Below are 14,754 nucleotides of genomic sequence, written 5' to 3' on the forward strand. Positions count from 1 at the left end.
CTTGTGCCCTGCATATCCACTCTTGGTCACCACCAGAGACAGGAAATTAATCTCATATAATACGGCTATTCACATGGCTTCACCAAGAGCTTCAGGACACGCCGCACACTGCCATTTTATGCCCAGAACATAACAAGAAACTACTATACTGCAATATTTTTACTGTTCAAACACATTGGGAAGGATCAGTTCTAAAGTTATTTGATATTTTGTTAGGTGACACTGTACATCAGTACAGAACAGAATCTTTACTCAGTATTCCTTTAAAGCAGAAACTACCAATATTGAAAGGTAGAAATAAAAAACCAACAAGAATTCAAAAGAGAAAGGAAATTCTGAAATCACAGGTGATATTACAGACAATAGTGTACACCATTATTGCCTTTAAAGGTTTCAGACATGCAAAAAAAATACTCTAGATAATAAGTTCCCATATTTTAGCTCATTCAACCTATTTGCATGCTTGAACGTAATTTTTCTGAACAATTCCTTGGTTGCAGACTGTTGCCATGATTCACAACTATCTAGGAAAATTGACAGAAATTGACATTACCTTCATCCATTTCTGCAAGTTGGTGAATACATAAACTTGCTAGCTCATATTTTTTCAACTCCATTAAATACTGTCCCCTGTACCAAAATATTTGTTGGATGTAATTAGTAAAACTATTTCCAGGCATTCCTTTCAAGGTGCAAATAATACTGAAACATATTGTCATTAGTATAAAAAGAGGAAAAAAGAAAAATAATGCCTTGCAATAAAAACATCCAAAGTCTTTCCTTTTTTTATCAGAAATATCTGTTGAATTTTTTTTTTCTCTCACATCACAGTATCAAGAACTAATATGCTTACCTGTCTTCAGATTGTAGGAGTTACAAAAATACATTTTCTTTGGATTCCACAGACAGTAATACATACAATCTCAAGAACTGCAAAAATAATCTTAATAATACTGTTTCTAAAATCCACCACATACTGATAGCTGACAGATACATTCTGTTTTCAAGGACAATTTTTTGCCCCTTCAGATATCGCCATCAGCATAAGAGGTCATGCTAGCCAAGCTACACTCCAAGAGACAAGTGGAGCAAACCCACTCTTAAAACTGGGAAAATACAGTATTGTGTACTGGAACATAGTAACTAATTCTCCCAATACACCTGAGGAATAATATCCTAGCATTTCCTCCTTAGTTCTTACAGTTATTCAGGGGAGGAAATAACTTTATCTAGTAATTTACTTTTGACTTGGTAAAGGTCACTACTTCTCACTGGGCTGAAGATCAGGAAGTAGAACAGTTCAAATCTCAATAGGCCTGGACTCAATCCATTCTTTGCATTACGTGGATTCTGCAGACAAATCAGTGAATGATGCATCCACTTGGGGAAAACATTTTAAAAAATTAATAATTTTAAAGTTCAGACTTGCTTTTTTTGTCATGGCATTTATTTACTACTTTTTGCCCAGAAACTGTATGTACCTGAAAGAGCAAAATCCTGTATACGAAAAAAGGTTCCTCCCTCCAAGGTAACGATTACAATAGTTGGGTGAAACTATGCAAATAAAGTTCTTCAGGTTTAAAAATGCTGTGAAAATACTACATTTTTAAAACCCATTTAGAGCAGGTTTCAAAGAATACAAGGGTATCTACAACATCATTCCAAATGGATTATTTTTTTAAAATGAGATATCGGTGGAGTTCTCAACTAATCACTTTCCTACCTTAATATGCAAAGTTGTGATTTATTTGGATAAAGATGAATGGCTCAGTTTATATCCTTCACAGCATTTGGTAAATTATGAATCTGTAATTTATAAAGAAAAAAAAAACAAATTAATTGCTAATATGAACACAATTTGGAGACACAATTAGTATTTCTGGAAATGTGGTTCTGCAGGATGTAATGTCCACATTGTAACAACTCACAGGGCACATAAGCCCTCTGTAATAGAGCTCAACATGTTTTTAATAAAGGTCTGAAGCATTTCTCCTACATATTTCCATACTCTCCCACAGGGAGACCCAAACTCCAGACAGTTTCTTTATTTTTTTCTAAGATCCAAAGAGTCTGGACTATTGGGAAGGAGATTAGGTCATGATATCCACATGCACATATGTCCTGATGAATCTTCAATTGCTATAATAAATCTGCATTTATTTTTCAAGTGTCTGTGCATGTGGTCCCATTCAGTGAGCTTCAGATGCTGAGCAGAAAGGAGATCATTACAGTGAAGATCCCAAGGACTGATTCATCCAGCTGGGGTAGCTGCTAACTTGAACTCTCATTAAAGAACAGCATTGGTGGTATGCATGTACTGAGCTTCATTCTACTGCTTTACATTGAAATTTAAAGAAAGAAAAAAAAAAAAAAGCAGCCCAAAAAAATCCCCCCCCCCAAATCCCCCCTCCAAATAGCAACAACAACAAAAAAATCCACAAAAGCAGCCTGAGTATTAGTGGATGACCTCCAGTATAAACTACTGGGCACAAGTTCTTAAAAACAGTATTAAAAAAAAAAAAAAAAAGAGAGAGTATCATCAATCTACTTAGATGGACTCTGAGTTAAAAATCATTTCCTTTAGTTATGGAAAAAAATGAAGAGTTTAAGCAATTTCTCGAAACATTTTGAAAACAAACTAAGCACTGTGAGACACAACAGTTGTTTGAATTCTACCAATGAAATCTACAGAAATTAGGTCACATTGAATACTCCATTTCTTGTACTCCTGAGAGGGTCTCAAAAAAACAACTACTAGCAGAAACTATTCTCAAATCCCATGCAGAAGTAGAACACATTCTGTTTCTCAGTAAATTAAAATATTGAAAATTTTTTCACTCCCATTTACTGGGAAGAAAATTTGAATTCCCTGAAAAATGAGTATTCTCAAGAAAATTCTGTTTAGAAAACACTGTATTTCAAAAGGGGGGGGAATATTTAAGAAATACATATTTTCACAGAAATATTTTTTGAAACTTTTTTTTAAATTTTAGGTGTACACTAATGTAGAAAAGACAAAACTACACTTAAAATATTTTGTGTCATTGCATCCATGCCAGCAAGATTTTACAACTGCAATGTATGTAACTCTATTACGGTGACAAGGATTCATCAAAACATATAGCTATAAGCAGGTTCTAAAATCTGTATAACACCAAGGCATAAGTATTAAAATACTCACACAACCATAAAATATAAATAAAGCTATATTAAGTGGCAAACAAAGGCAAAAGGAATGTATTACCTTATGATATGCTTGCGCTCTGCATACGTAGGCCCGACCATTAAGAGGATCAATTTCAACAGCATTAGTAAACTGTTTAATAGCTTCATAGTATTGATTGAGATGCAATAGCAGTATCAAACCAATATTTAGGTAAGCAAAGATAACAGAGCTAGAAACAGAATTTGTTTTTCCATTTGTAATTGCATGAAATGTCATTATATTAACCACAATTTATCCAGGCTTCATCTACTTTTGTGACATTTACCACATATCTGTTTTGTGATCACACTGAGCTGAAGAATTGTAATTGCCAGCAGAGGAAATAGTTCATCAGAAAACACCATTTCAGTAGCTTGTGATGTTTGGCTGCACACTAAAGGCTCTCTGATCACCAAAAACAGCACTCCAAATGTGAATTGTGAAGAAATAATGACAAGTCTCTGTCGCAGAAGCTGGACTAGAAATAGAGCTAGCTGGTAATGTTGTGTATACTGAACACACTGAGAAGCACTGAATTCTTCTACAATAAAAACACAGTGTAGTTTTATGAGACTGACAAAGCTTACACATTTTCAATCTAGCCTGCTCCCTTGTTTTCTGTCATTTCACCTGGCCAGCTGCTAGGGAGACCTGGCTTTCCAAGACCTGCAATACCTTGCACAGCCCACTCTTACAGACTGTTTCTAGGAAAAGTTCAAGACTTCCTATAGCAGAGCCAAGACAAAGGAAGAGCTGAGGGGTCTTTAGGCCTGCCCCAGATTGGAATGGAAGCCTTTGAGCAAGACAGGGCTGTTGAGGTTGCCAAAGGCTGAACAAGAACTCAGTACCTTTCGAGTAAGGTAATTAATGCATCTAACAGGTATGCGAGGCTTGTTGCATATTGTAAGACTGTTTGCATGGCAGGGCTGCTACAGATATAACCTGTTTCTGAAGTATTTTAAGTGGTAGGAAGAAATGCAACTCAGAGAAACCACATCATCTTCAGTCACCAACTATCAAGAAGCACCAACTGCATTTTTTTATTATTATTGTATTTCAGGGACACCATTCACTAGCTTTTGGCAAAGAAAACACCATGGCATTTTCTATTAGGAAAAAAAATTGCTTGACTTTTTACCTGCATCATGGACAGATTCCCTCCCAAAAGACTAACAAAATTATTACAGCATGAGTAGTCAACTTTAATTAGGACTCCAGTTTCATCTTTTGTCTGCCAAAGCTGAATAATTTATTCACCAAGTTGCCACATAAGGCAAAATGAAATTTAATTTTGAAACACAGTAATAATTATTTTTATTAGACTATAGTAAATGAGGCAAAAGATACTAAACGAATACAACATTATGTTTTTGTGTGGTCTAATTCCCATCTATTTGCTGAATAACAGTTCTGATTCTACTTTCCTTTATTACTACTTTCATGCACCCAGGTAATCAGAATATAAACAACATATATTAAAGTTCTCAAGTCCAGTCACCTGTCCAAAGCTAGAATACTTTCAAAGTCACAGATTGCAAGTGACCACTGACACTGTTCTGAGTAAATAATCCCATGATGAAGAAAAGAACAGAAATTTTCCTGAGTGTCATTGATGAGTACTACAGGAGAGGGAGAATAAAAATCAGCTGTTCAGATAGTCACATATATTTCCGTTACTCAACACAACTTATTTGCACATTACTTTTTACTCTAGTTTTCTTAGAGCTTTATAAAATATCACAGATAAACCATAACATAGCTTATTAGATTATAAAAGAAACTGTTCATGGTGGCACGAAATACTTTCAAGACATATTGGTAATTCTTAGTTACACCCATGTATAAATACCCAGTGAGTATTTATCCACTCAGTTACACACACAAGTGAAGCAGAAAAGCTCAGGAAGCAGAGGCAAAATAACTGAAGAAAAACAACAGCAGCAAGAGTCAATGTCTAATATAAAACTTAATAGAAATTAAAAGGAGCAAGTTATTACAAAACACTGAATGATAACCATACATTTCAATATTTGCAACATGAAATATCTGTGTTATATTCCAGTATAGTAATTACTGGTGAACGGTCATTCCTCTTTTTAACGATAAACACACATGCCATTAAAAGAAACAAACAATACCAGAAACACTGAAGTCCTGCACAGCTTTGGATCAATCTGTCATAGTATGCAACCTCTATAGTAGAATGCTAAGCAACAAGAAGGGTGTAGATGAACGGCTGCTGCTAAGTCTTGTAATTGCATTTCTATACTGTTGCTGTTTAGCATATGCTCTTCCTTGATACAGTCTAACACAGAAGAAGGTTTCTTTTTAAATATATTTTCCCTTTGAAAGTCATAGTATGAAGTCACAGACTATTATTTATAGCATTAACAGGTTGAGTCAACTTAATACCAAGAGTTCTTCCATTGTTTTTGTCATGCAACCTTGATCTAATTATTCAGGAAAAAAATGTTGAAAAATAGAATAAACATTCAATTTTATTTCTGAATTTAATAAAGCAAGTCTTAAGGAACAAAGTCCAGTAATCTATACCATATAGGCAGATCACTGCACATGCCTAAATCAAGTTCAATATAATAGAACCCTGTATCAGCTTTAGGCATCACAGAGTTTAATGGAACTCTCTCAAAGTTCCATAGTTCTATTAGTGCATCAGTTTCTGCATGGGAAATACCAGATTTTGTTAAATCTGATTTAAAAGAAAAAATATAAAACTGCCTTCATTACTATTAAAGTTTTCTGAAAACATCCATTCTATTCTTCAATATTTCTTTCAAACAGACAAGTTTACAAAAATCAGATCCTACTATTTTATACCATTCCTCCCTCAAATTCAGGAAGCTAGCAACATATTTCAACAAGGTAAATCATAAGCACAGTTGGAAAATTGTGAATAGACAGCAATGGCTGTAAAATTATTTTATTAATGCAAAACATAATATATAAAACTTCTGGTTTTGAAGATAGCTTTCACTTATTAAGCAGGTCTTATGCCACATTCCACTTCTATGCAGAGTTATCATGCAAAAAATATACTATTTCTTTTTCAATCTAACACAGTAAAGTCAGTTCCTCAAGAATTTACATCACGTGCTTAACTCTACACGAACACAAGGCACTGATACTAATCATATTCACTACAACTATTCACAGAGCCCACACATCAACATGTGAGCCTTAAGGAACTACTGGAGTTCAGGAAGCCAAATGGAGCTTTATATCACTTCAAGATTTCATTTCAAAGCCAGAGATTTAAGGAGCATCTGTAAATTACTGTAGTAGCACAGGGACCTAATGTCATAAGAAAGCTTTGCATGATCCTGTGGTTCCCTGTGATGAAGAAGATGGACTCACAGGTAGAAGATACACATAGGGAATCCTTCCCAAGCCATTTCTATTCAGTTTGGATGGGAATCAGTTCCAGAATAAGACATCTGAACTTAGATGTCAATTTTTAGATGTCTCCAACATATGTTAGGTATCTGACTTTCCATTACAGTTGATTAAGATCTACTCAATTTAATCCCAGGAGACAAGAGCAATTCAGTTCATCCAAAAATGTACACTTACTGGCTGTTTAGCTGAACAGCTCTTCAGGCTTTAGAGAAGAGCCTATATTCAGTGGGCTGAGCATCTACTAACCGTATTGATTAGAATTCTGGGTGATAACAACTACTCAGACACCTAAACCCCATGGATACAGCAAGCTGACACCTAAATTCAGGTATCATAATGTGGTATTGAATATCTGCTTTTACATCTATTTTCATGAGTCCAGAATAGAGTATAAAAAGAATATAAATCTTTGCAGGAATGATATCAAAAAGTCACATTTTCAAGTAGGGAAGTCTTACAATCTTTTTTCAGTCTTTGTAAGTTAAACCTCAAAATCATCATTATAATTCAAAAATAAAGATGCTTCTCATTCATAATTCAACTTTTTCACAGAAAACATTAATTCAGCATAATGCTAAAACTAGAAGTGTCAAGGCAACCAACGGAAATTAGGCATAGAACTATGTAAGCCTTAAGGACTTTCTTCACTTTGAGCATGTATTTAAATCCAGCTCTTTAGAGCAAAGCACATATGCACGTGCTTAAGTCCAACTGACTCTATATTTGCATTACTGCAGTGGGATCTGAGCACATGGTTCTGTGCTTAGCTAAATTAAGGTCTAGGGACTAATCCAAAGTCATTAAAGCAACACAAAGATTCCCCAATGAATACCATGGCCTAGAAGTCTTATCCTATTTCTATTAGACACCTCTTTGGAAATGCAATTGCTTTATTATTGTTTAATGCATATTCAGTCTTTTACATATTAATATTATTTTAATAATCCACTTAAAATTCAAATACTTTTGTCAAAGTATATATTCTACCTCACCTGATCATTGCTGGGGTCTTCCTTGATCACAGTTGTAAAATCTCGAATAGCTGTAGTCAAAAATGAACAGTCAAAGAACTACATTACTTGTTTCGTAAGTGCATCTGTTCTTTTTGGGTTATATTGAAAACACTATAATGAAAAAAAAAAGTAGTACATTATGTTTTCTCCTCATTCTTATTATTTCTAATGATTAAAAGCACTAACCAAGCATAAATATATTACTTTATTCTCAGATTTTCTTTTTTATTCGTTTGTCCTTTAATATCTATTGTAATTTCCATTAACTGTAAAAGTGAAATAAAAGATTAGCGATACAAGTTTATTAGCGGCTGATAATTTGTAGACATCCAGTAATTTATTGAATTAGCCAGCAGGAATAACAGAAATTACTTATTTCCATAGCACTGATTTTTTTTAAACATCATTTATTTGAAACTATATCTGTTCTCCAAGCTACTTACCAGATATATCCAAGTAGAGTTTACTTTTACTAAAGTTACATGCCAGTAACAACTGATTTTCCTGAAAATACAACTCAGCTCTTCTAAAATAAATATCATTATCTGTAGGGCTCCATTGTATTGCAGAGCTATAACTGATGATCACCAATGTATTATCACCTAGTTGCCTGTGAATTTCAGCCATTGACAAGTATGTATCTGAAACAACCACCCAAAATATTAAAGGCACTATTTAGCACCCAAAACAGTAAAACATCTCCCTCTTACAGGGTCATTAACACACGCAGTAGAAACAGAACAGTAGATTATTCAAAAGGTCAGGAAGTTTTAATCTGAGCAACAGAACTCAAAAATTTAGAGCGATAGCTGCATGCTCAAGCGTGGAGCCTCTGCAGCTGTAAACTAAGACCTCTTGTTGGATTCACAGGTACTAAAAATCTCTGCTGTCTGCAGAGCTCTGTAGAAATGGCCCACCAAGCCTTTTAGTGTAGACCTGTTGATCACAAATACATAGAGACTGAGTTTAAATGGGCCCATGCATTTATCCCGCTGTATTGGGTCTGGTCCAGACAGCGCTACCTTTCTTTATAACCACCCATATGGTGCTGTGTGCCCTCTCCCCAGCGACTAGGCTGGGAGTGGGCAAGAAGCTGGAAGGTGACACAGCTGGGACAGCTGACGTAAGTAGGCCAAAGGGATATTCCATACCATATAACATCATGCTCAGCAACAACAAAATAGGGGTAGAGGAAGAAGGTGGGGGCGGATAGGGGGAAGAAATCAAAATCTCCTTTGTTGCAACCTGTGACCATTGCCTCCAGTTTTGCTGTGCATCTCTCAGAAGAGTTTGACTTGGTCTTCACGGTTACCACCCATTATGCAGCTGAGAACAGCTTTACCTCTTAGCCTTACCTTCTCCAGGCTAAGTAACTCACCTCCCTCAGCCTTTCCTTATACAGCTTAGGCTCCAGACTCCTGACCATCTTAATGGCTTCCCAATGGACTCTCTCCAGCTTTTCCGTCTCATACCAGAGGTTCCAAAACTGAACAAAGTATTGGAGGTGCAACATCACACCATGGCGGAGGGGAATCACTTTCCCTGACCTGCAGGACCTGGTCTGTCAACCAGGTGGTGTCTTTCCCTTTTAAGCTCATCCTTCCTAGTTTAAACAATATGGCAGAACAGGGCTGACTGCAGCACAATAGCACACTGACTCCATTATGAGATTGTTACTGCCTTTCCCCATTGAATTAGTGGATATAATTTCCATCAGTTCTTTTTTCCTTTTTTTTTTTTTCTTTTTGGATTTTTTAAAAACACACCAAAATTCAGTACTTGCTTTTGCCTTAGAAGCACAACTTCTGTCCCAATCATTTCAAGACTCATGTCTGCTCTATAATCTTTTATAATATGGATAAAACAACTGATATAAAGTTAAATACATAGAAAAACATTTGCAGAACTAGGGCCAAAGGCAACTAAAGAAAAAACACTGAAAAATTAACTGTTACTTAACAGTTAAGTTACTGTTAAGTTACTGCAATACATACTTACCTGCTTTATTTTTGCTCCATTTAGTTATAAAGTTCAGGAAATCTAAAGCAGCAGAAATTCTGTCTTGAAAGAGGTAAATCAAATGTTTATGCCAGTAAGCATCAAGCAGTAGTGGTTCTAAGCTTATAGCCTATAAACAAAATAAGTAAGTAACTTATTTATATTGCAGAAGGAATTTTCCAAACATGATAACCATAGTACACAGAAAATGAGAAAAAGTTTGCACTGAAATGATTATTTAAGAAAATTCCTAGACTGACAAACTCTTATTTAACCTACAAATCTGAAAAATTTGAATAATGTCAATTGTATTCAAAAGCATCATGTACTTAGATATATGCAGAATCAGAGTTCAAGCTACCAGAATATTTGGCACAAAACGTTAATCAGCTGTGATATTACAATGTTTGATGATTTCCGTAAAATAGTTATCTGAACTATTTCTAGAAGACAAATTTTTCTATTTGAAAGTAAGAAATAATTAACCTCTCCCTGTGAAAAAGCAATCAACTTTTCAAACCATGCTGTTATGACTCTTACAGAAAAGATTCCATAACAAAAATCACTTCACAGGTATTATCGATCAAATAAGATATTTCACATATGTTCATTATGCCTATAAGACACACTTAACAGCAACATGGAAATAAATAGACTGGTACAAATCTGAGACTGTTCTGCTACAACAGCAATGATCAAATTTTGGTCTATAAACCATTTCTACGATCCATAAACCATGTAGGAATTGCATTCAGATATCTTAAAGAGAAAAGTCAATAGTATTTTCACTAAAATATGCAATAGCAATGGCAAGCAATTTTGACAGTTGATACCGGCCCATTGGTCAATGAACCACTTTGCCAGGGTGTGGAATTTTTAGCCTTTCAGATCCTTGACAGTCTGTTTCTAAAGTCTGGGTTGAATAAAAAAAGACACAAGGTAATCATTGAGTTTGTATGAATACAGTAAATTTTCTGGACAGATAATTTATGAAGTTTGGAATGTAATATGTACAGATGGCAGATGCATAAAAAAGGTACTTATGTCCTATTAAAAATAAAAAAGAAAAAAAATAGAATTATCCCAAGAGAAGCATTAACAAAAATAATATTATAAAAAGAAAATTCATCCTGAGACAATAAGCATTTTGGGAAAGGCAAATTCTAGAAACAGCGTAAAATCTGAAGGGTGGATCTCAGTGTAAAACACACTGTGAGCCTCCTTAGAACTTATTGTGGCTTAAGACTGCTAGCTGAAAGGAATGCAGAAACGAACATAAAGCCAAACTGCTTTATACTTCATTGTTTCATTCCTCTGCACATTTCCAAATATTCCAACCAATGGAGCTTTGCATTTTAGCAAAATAAATGCTATTTACATTATTTAAAAGTGCTTGTTTCCAGGGTCACTGGCAGATTGAAGGTGTTCTACTCCCATAGAGCAGTATCAACACAAAAGATGTGGTTCAGTCTTGCATTATCAAGCACTCCATTACAAGGACCACGAACCCCATAGCAGCTGCTGAGGAGTGCTTCCCCAAACACCAAATGCTGTGTTAAGAGCTGAGATGCTGGTTAAGGAAAGGAGGACATCTTTTATGGTATGACGTTATATATAGGATGAAGTACTTTGAGGTCCCAACCTGGTTATAACTAGCTGTGTGTTATGTACATGTTAAATGACAATGAAAATACCATACCGAAAGTACAACAGATGACTTCTTTACCCAGGTTTCAAAAACATACAGAACTATAAGATTGCTTAAAGAATGACTTTGAAACCTTTTACAGCTTCTACATTTAAATTACAGACCAAAAATATTCTTCTTGCTTCTGTTTTTTCAGCAATTTATTCTGGTTTGGTTGTTTCTTTCTAGTTGTGCAGAGTCTTGGGCAGAAGTAATGGCAGGTTTGTGCCACTATAAAGGGAACTTAAGTGTGGAAAAAATAAATATACATAGAAAAACACTAGTATTAGTGTATAAAATCTTAGTGTCAAATGATAGTTTAATTATAAACAGGAAATACATGACTTTTCAATTTATTTGCTTGCTATGCTGTTGCAGAAATTAAAAATATATTTGCCAGCTTTGTCAGCAGCAAAACTTGAAGCAAAAGAATTTCTGTCCTTTTTGTCTATCCATTTAGGATAGACAACTCCATTTAGGAGCGTTGCAACCTGAGCAAGGGTCTCCAAAGAAATATTATGGTGCTTGGAAAACACTAGAGTAAATAAACACAGTTTATGAAGAGCCTGCATCTTCATTCTTGCGGGACTAAACTTGGATCATGCTGTCATACAAAGGCGAAAGGTGGCTGTGTTCAGCTAGTTATCAGCTCCCCTGCTTCTAGTTCTTCACTTGTTGACTAACTCAGAAACTCGGTTGGGGGAAAAAAAAAAAAAAGGTGCTTGATAGAAGTAAAGTTCAGCATTAAACTTACATTTTCCCAAGTCACCCATAGCTGACTTTAACTTGCCTAACTTTCTTTGTATTGCTCCGCGCCTGCAGTAGTGAAAAGCTGAAGGATGCTCTTCCTTTTCTGTTAGTCTTCTTACTTCTTTTTCTAAATCTTCAATACTAACTGTTTCACCTTCTAGAAGAGCAGGCTATATTGAGTCAACTAGTTCTATTTGTAGATTGGCTTCTTGAGAGTTCACTGTCTCAGTTCCTTTTAGTAATTCAGTATCCTTCTCCTCAGAAGCAGTCCCACTAGGAGGGAAAGTTTCATCAAATCAGCAATTCCATATTCCACTGACCCACATGTGAGCAGAAGTTTCTTTCGGAATTCCACCCCTTGCTTTTGCAAACTTTTCAAAATCTAACAAACAAGGGATGCTGGGGCTCAAACTCTTTGATTGCTGAAGACACCTTGATACTGAATTTACCACGAATAGGAAGCCTTCCCAAAGACATAGACCTACGGAAAAATATATTAAAATTAACTAAAGGTTCCCAGATATATTAAGGCTATCAAATTGCAATCTGCCAGTCAACAGAAGTTCAAAAACCTATTGTTAGCTTTCTTGTTAATGATAATTTTTTAACTTACCAGCCATTTATCAAAAAACATTACTAAAACCACAGGTAAGCAGAACTGTTCTGAATGATTCATGTCCCCAGAACGTTCAGCACTTACTCGCAGTTGTATGCTTATTTCCTCCAAAAGCTTCTAACTTAGGTTTACAAGGACAATGCTAAACCTAAGAAAGGACAATATTTCAGAGTGGACAATTACCAGCCTGGCTAAATGGTGATAAATCCTAGATGGATGAATATATCAATGATAAATCCCAATGACATTACAAAGAGGCCATGAGAATATAAGCAAGAAGCAGCACCACTCAGAGGTGAAAAAAAGCACTGGCGTTTACAAGTACACTTCCAAAATGATAATCCGGAAAAATTCATAGTTTCCAATATGAGAACCTTCACAAATGTTTAACATCAACATCTGCTTTGAGATGTCAAACTGAAAGAAACAGAAGTCTTTAACAGAAACACTTAATCTTTATCACAAACAATAGTAGCTTGCTAACACCGAGGGAATACCAGAAGGGAATGCAGAGAAAATATTTTATACATATATATATTCATAATACTATGCACCTAATATTTATAATATTTTATACATAGGGATCCTACTGGGGGGGGGGGGGGGGGAGGAATTTAAATAAAAAAATGTAACAGGTCCATGCATGAATGAATGAACGACAAGCAAAATAGTCCAAAGATGAAATCCCCTTGGTTTAGCAAAATGGATATTTTGCTGCCTTAGACAGCAAAGAACATACAGTACCCCTGTCTAAAACAAGCCTTTGGGAAAAGGCCACCTTCTCCCTTAGTCACAGCTCAGTATACCAGTATATCACACCACTTAAGTATCTTTGACTTTCTTAAAAATAGAAAGGTGCCTAAAAGCAGAAAAAAAGGAGAAGCTGAATGGAAAACTGGCCTGAAAGACCAGGTCTGAGCATCAGCGGAAGTACAATGTGGACACATATGACTGTACACAAAAATAGAAAACATTTAGGGGGTTTTTTAGGTCACACTTCAAACGTAAGTGTTTGAGAAATACCAAAAAAACTAGCAAGAGTATTAATTTGTTTTATTTTCTTTGTTGTTTTTTTTAATACTTGAATATTTTCTAAGGTACTCCATATCTGAAGTACGTATGTAATAAAGATTGACTAGAAAAATATTTAGTCATACACGAAAACAAAAGGTAAAAAGCAAACTACTTGCTCAACGTAATCCACGAAGTTCATGGTACAGAGGATGTTAGTCCAGCCTAGCATTTTGGTTTCCTAAGAACTCAGAATTTCCCCCTTGTCTTTCAGAAGGAAGGTTGACCATTTTAATAATGCATTTACACTTAGATAAAACTCTTCTGTTGTTGCACAAAGCAACACCATTTCCATTTAAAGTGCAGTTATATATTAAATGCCCAAAAGATATCTGAGCAGCATGTATTTTTTCTTTGCATTAAAAAATACAATTTTTCACAAATAACTAATTATTAGTATTTCATTTCAGAGCAATATTAAGTACTAAAAAATTATAAAACCTGCAATTAGATAATATGGCTACAAATTAAAATACATTCTTTAAAATGGAATACACATTAATTAAAGAAAACTTTTTAAGAATCTTTGGGGGTTGACTTAATTTCTTAATCGCATCTTCTAATTTTCTAGGGTTTATTATTTTCTTCGATTTCTTTGCTTTATTTCTTCTTGGGAAAACAGTATTTTTAATCTGAGCTTTTTGAGGTTGCTCCACAAGAACAATGTCATTCTCAATATTCTCTTGTCCAGTGAAAGTAGATGTGTTTTCTACTGGTGTGTCTGTCTGCATTGACTGAAGATCATCACAGATTTGATTCAATAGCTGCTTGGTAGGGGAGCTTTTCCCGATCTCTGTTTCAACCTTTTGCTCAGCTATCCATTGCTTCATAACCTTCAACTCTTTCATGCTGGTTTTGAAATTAGCTGACATATTTAACAGAGTTTCATCTTTGAAAGCAGTCATCTCCAGAGCTGAGACTGATCTTTTAATCAAACTTCTCTGTTAAAAAAAAAAGGAAACTTAATTTAGTTAGATGTTCATTTGAAATAAGATTT

General features: G+C 35.0%; 1 protein-coding gene across 1 annotated transcript in view; it reads right to left on the reverse strand.

Moving 5' to 3' along the window:
• TTC6 (tetratricopeptide repeat domain 6) overlaps positions 1-14,754 on the reverse strand; it is a 72,536-nt gene that overhangs the window by 28,646 nt on the left and 29,136 nt on the right. The window contains 14 exon segments of the mRNA XM_086462978.1: positions 549-630; positions 3,261-3,395; positions 4,704-4,824; positions 5,344-5,370; positions 5,373-5,460; positions 5,462-5,510; positions 7,610-7,664; positions 8,079-8,276; positions 9,634-9,755; positions 10,531-10,533; positions 12,071-12,168; positions 12,391-12,551; positions 12,771-12,828; positions 14,378-14,698. Coding sequence (XP_086319104.1) covers positions 549-630; positions 3,261-3,395; positions 4,704-4,824; positions 5,344-5,370; positions 5,373-5,460; positions 5,462-5,510; positions 7,610-7,664; positions 8,079-8,276; positions 9,634-9,755; positions 10,531-10,533; positions 12,071-12,168; positions 12,391-12,551; positions 12,771-12,828; positions 14,378-14,698 — 1,518 coding nt within the window.

The sequence above is a fragment of the Leptosomus discolor genome, chromosome 3 (genome assembly GCF_034619465.1).
Source record: "Leptosomus discolor isolate bLepDis1 chromosome 3, bLepDis1.hap2, whole genome shotgun sequence".
Lineage (NCBI taxonomy): Eukaryota > Metazoa > Chordata > Aves > Leptosomiformes > Leptosomidae > Leptosomus > Leptosomus discolor.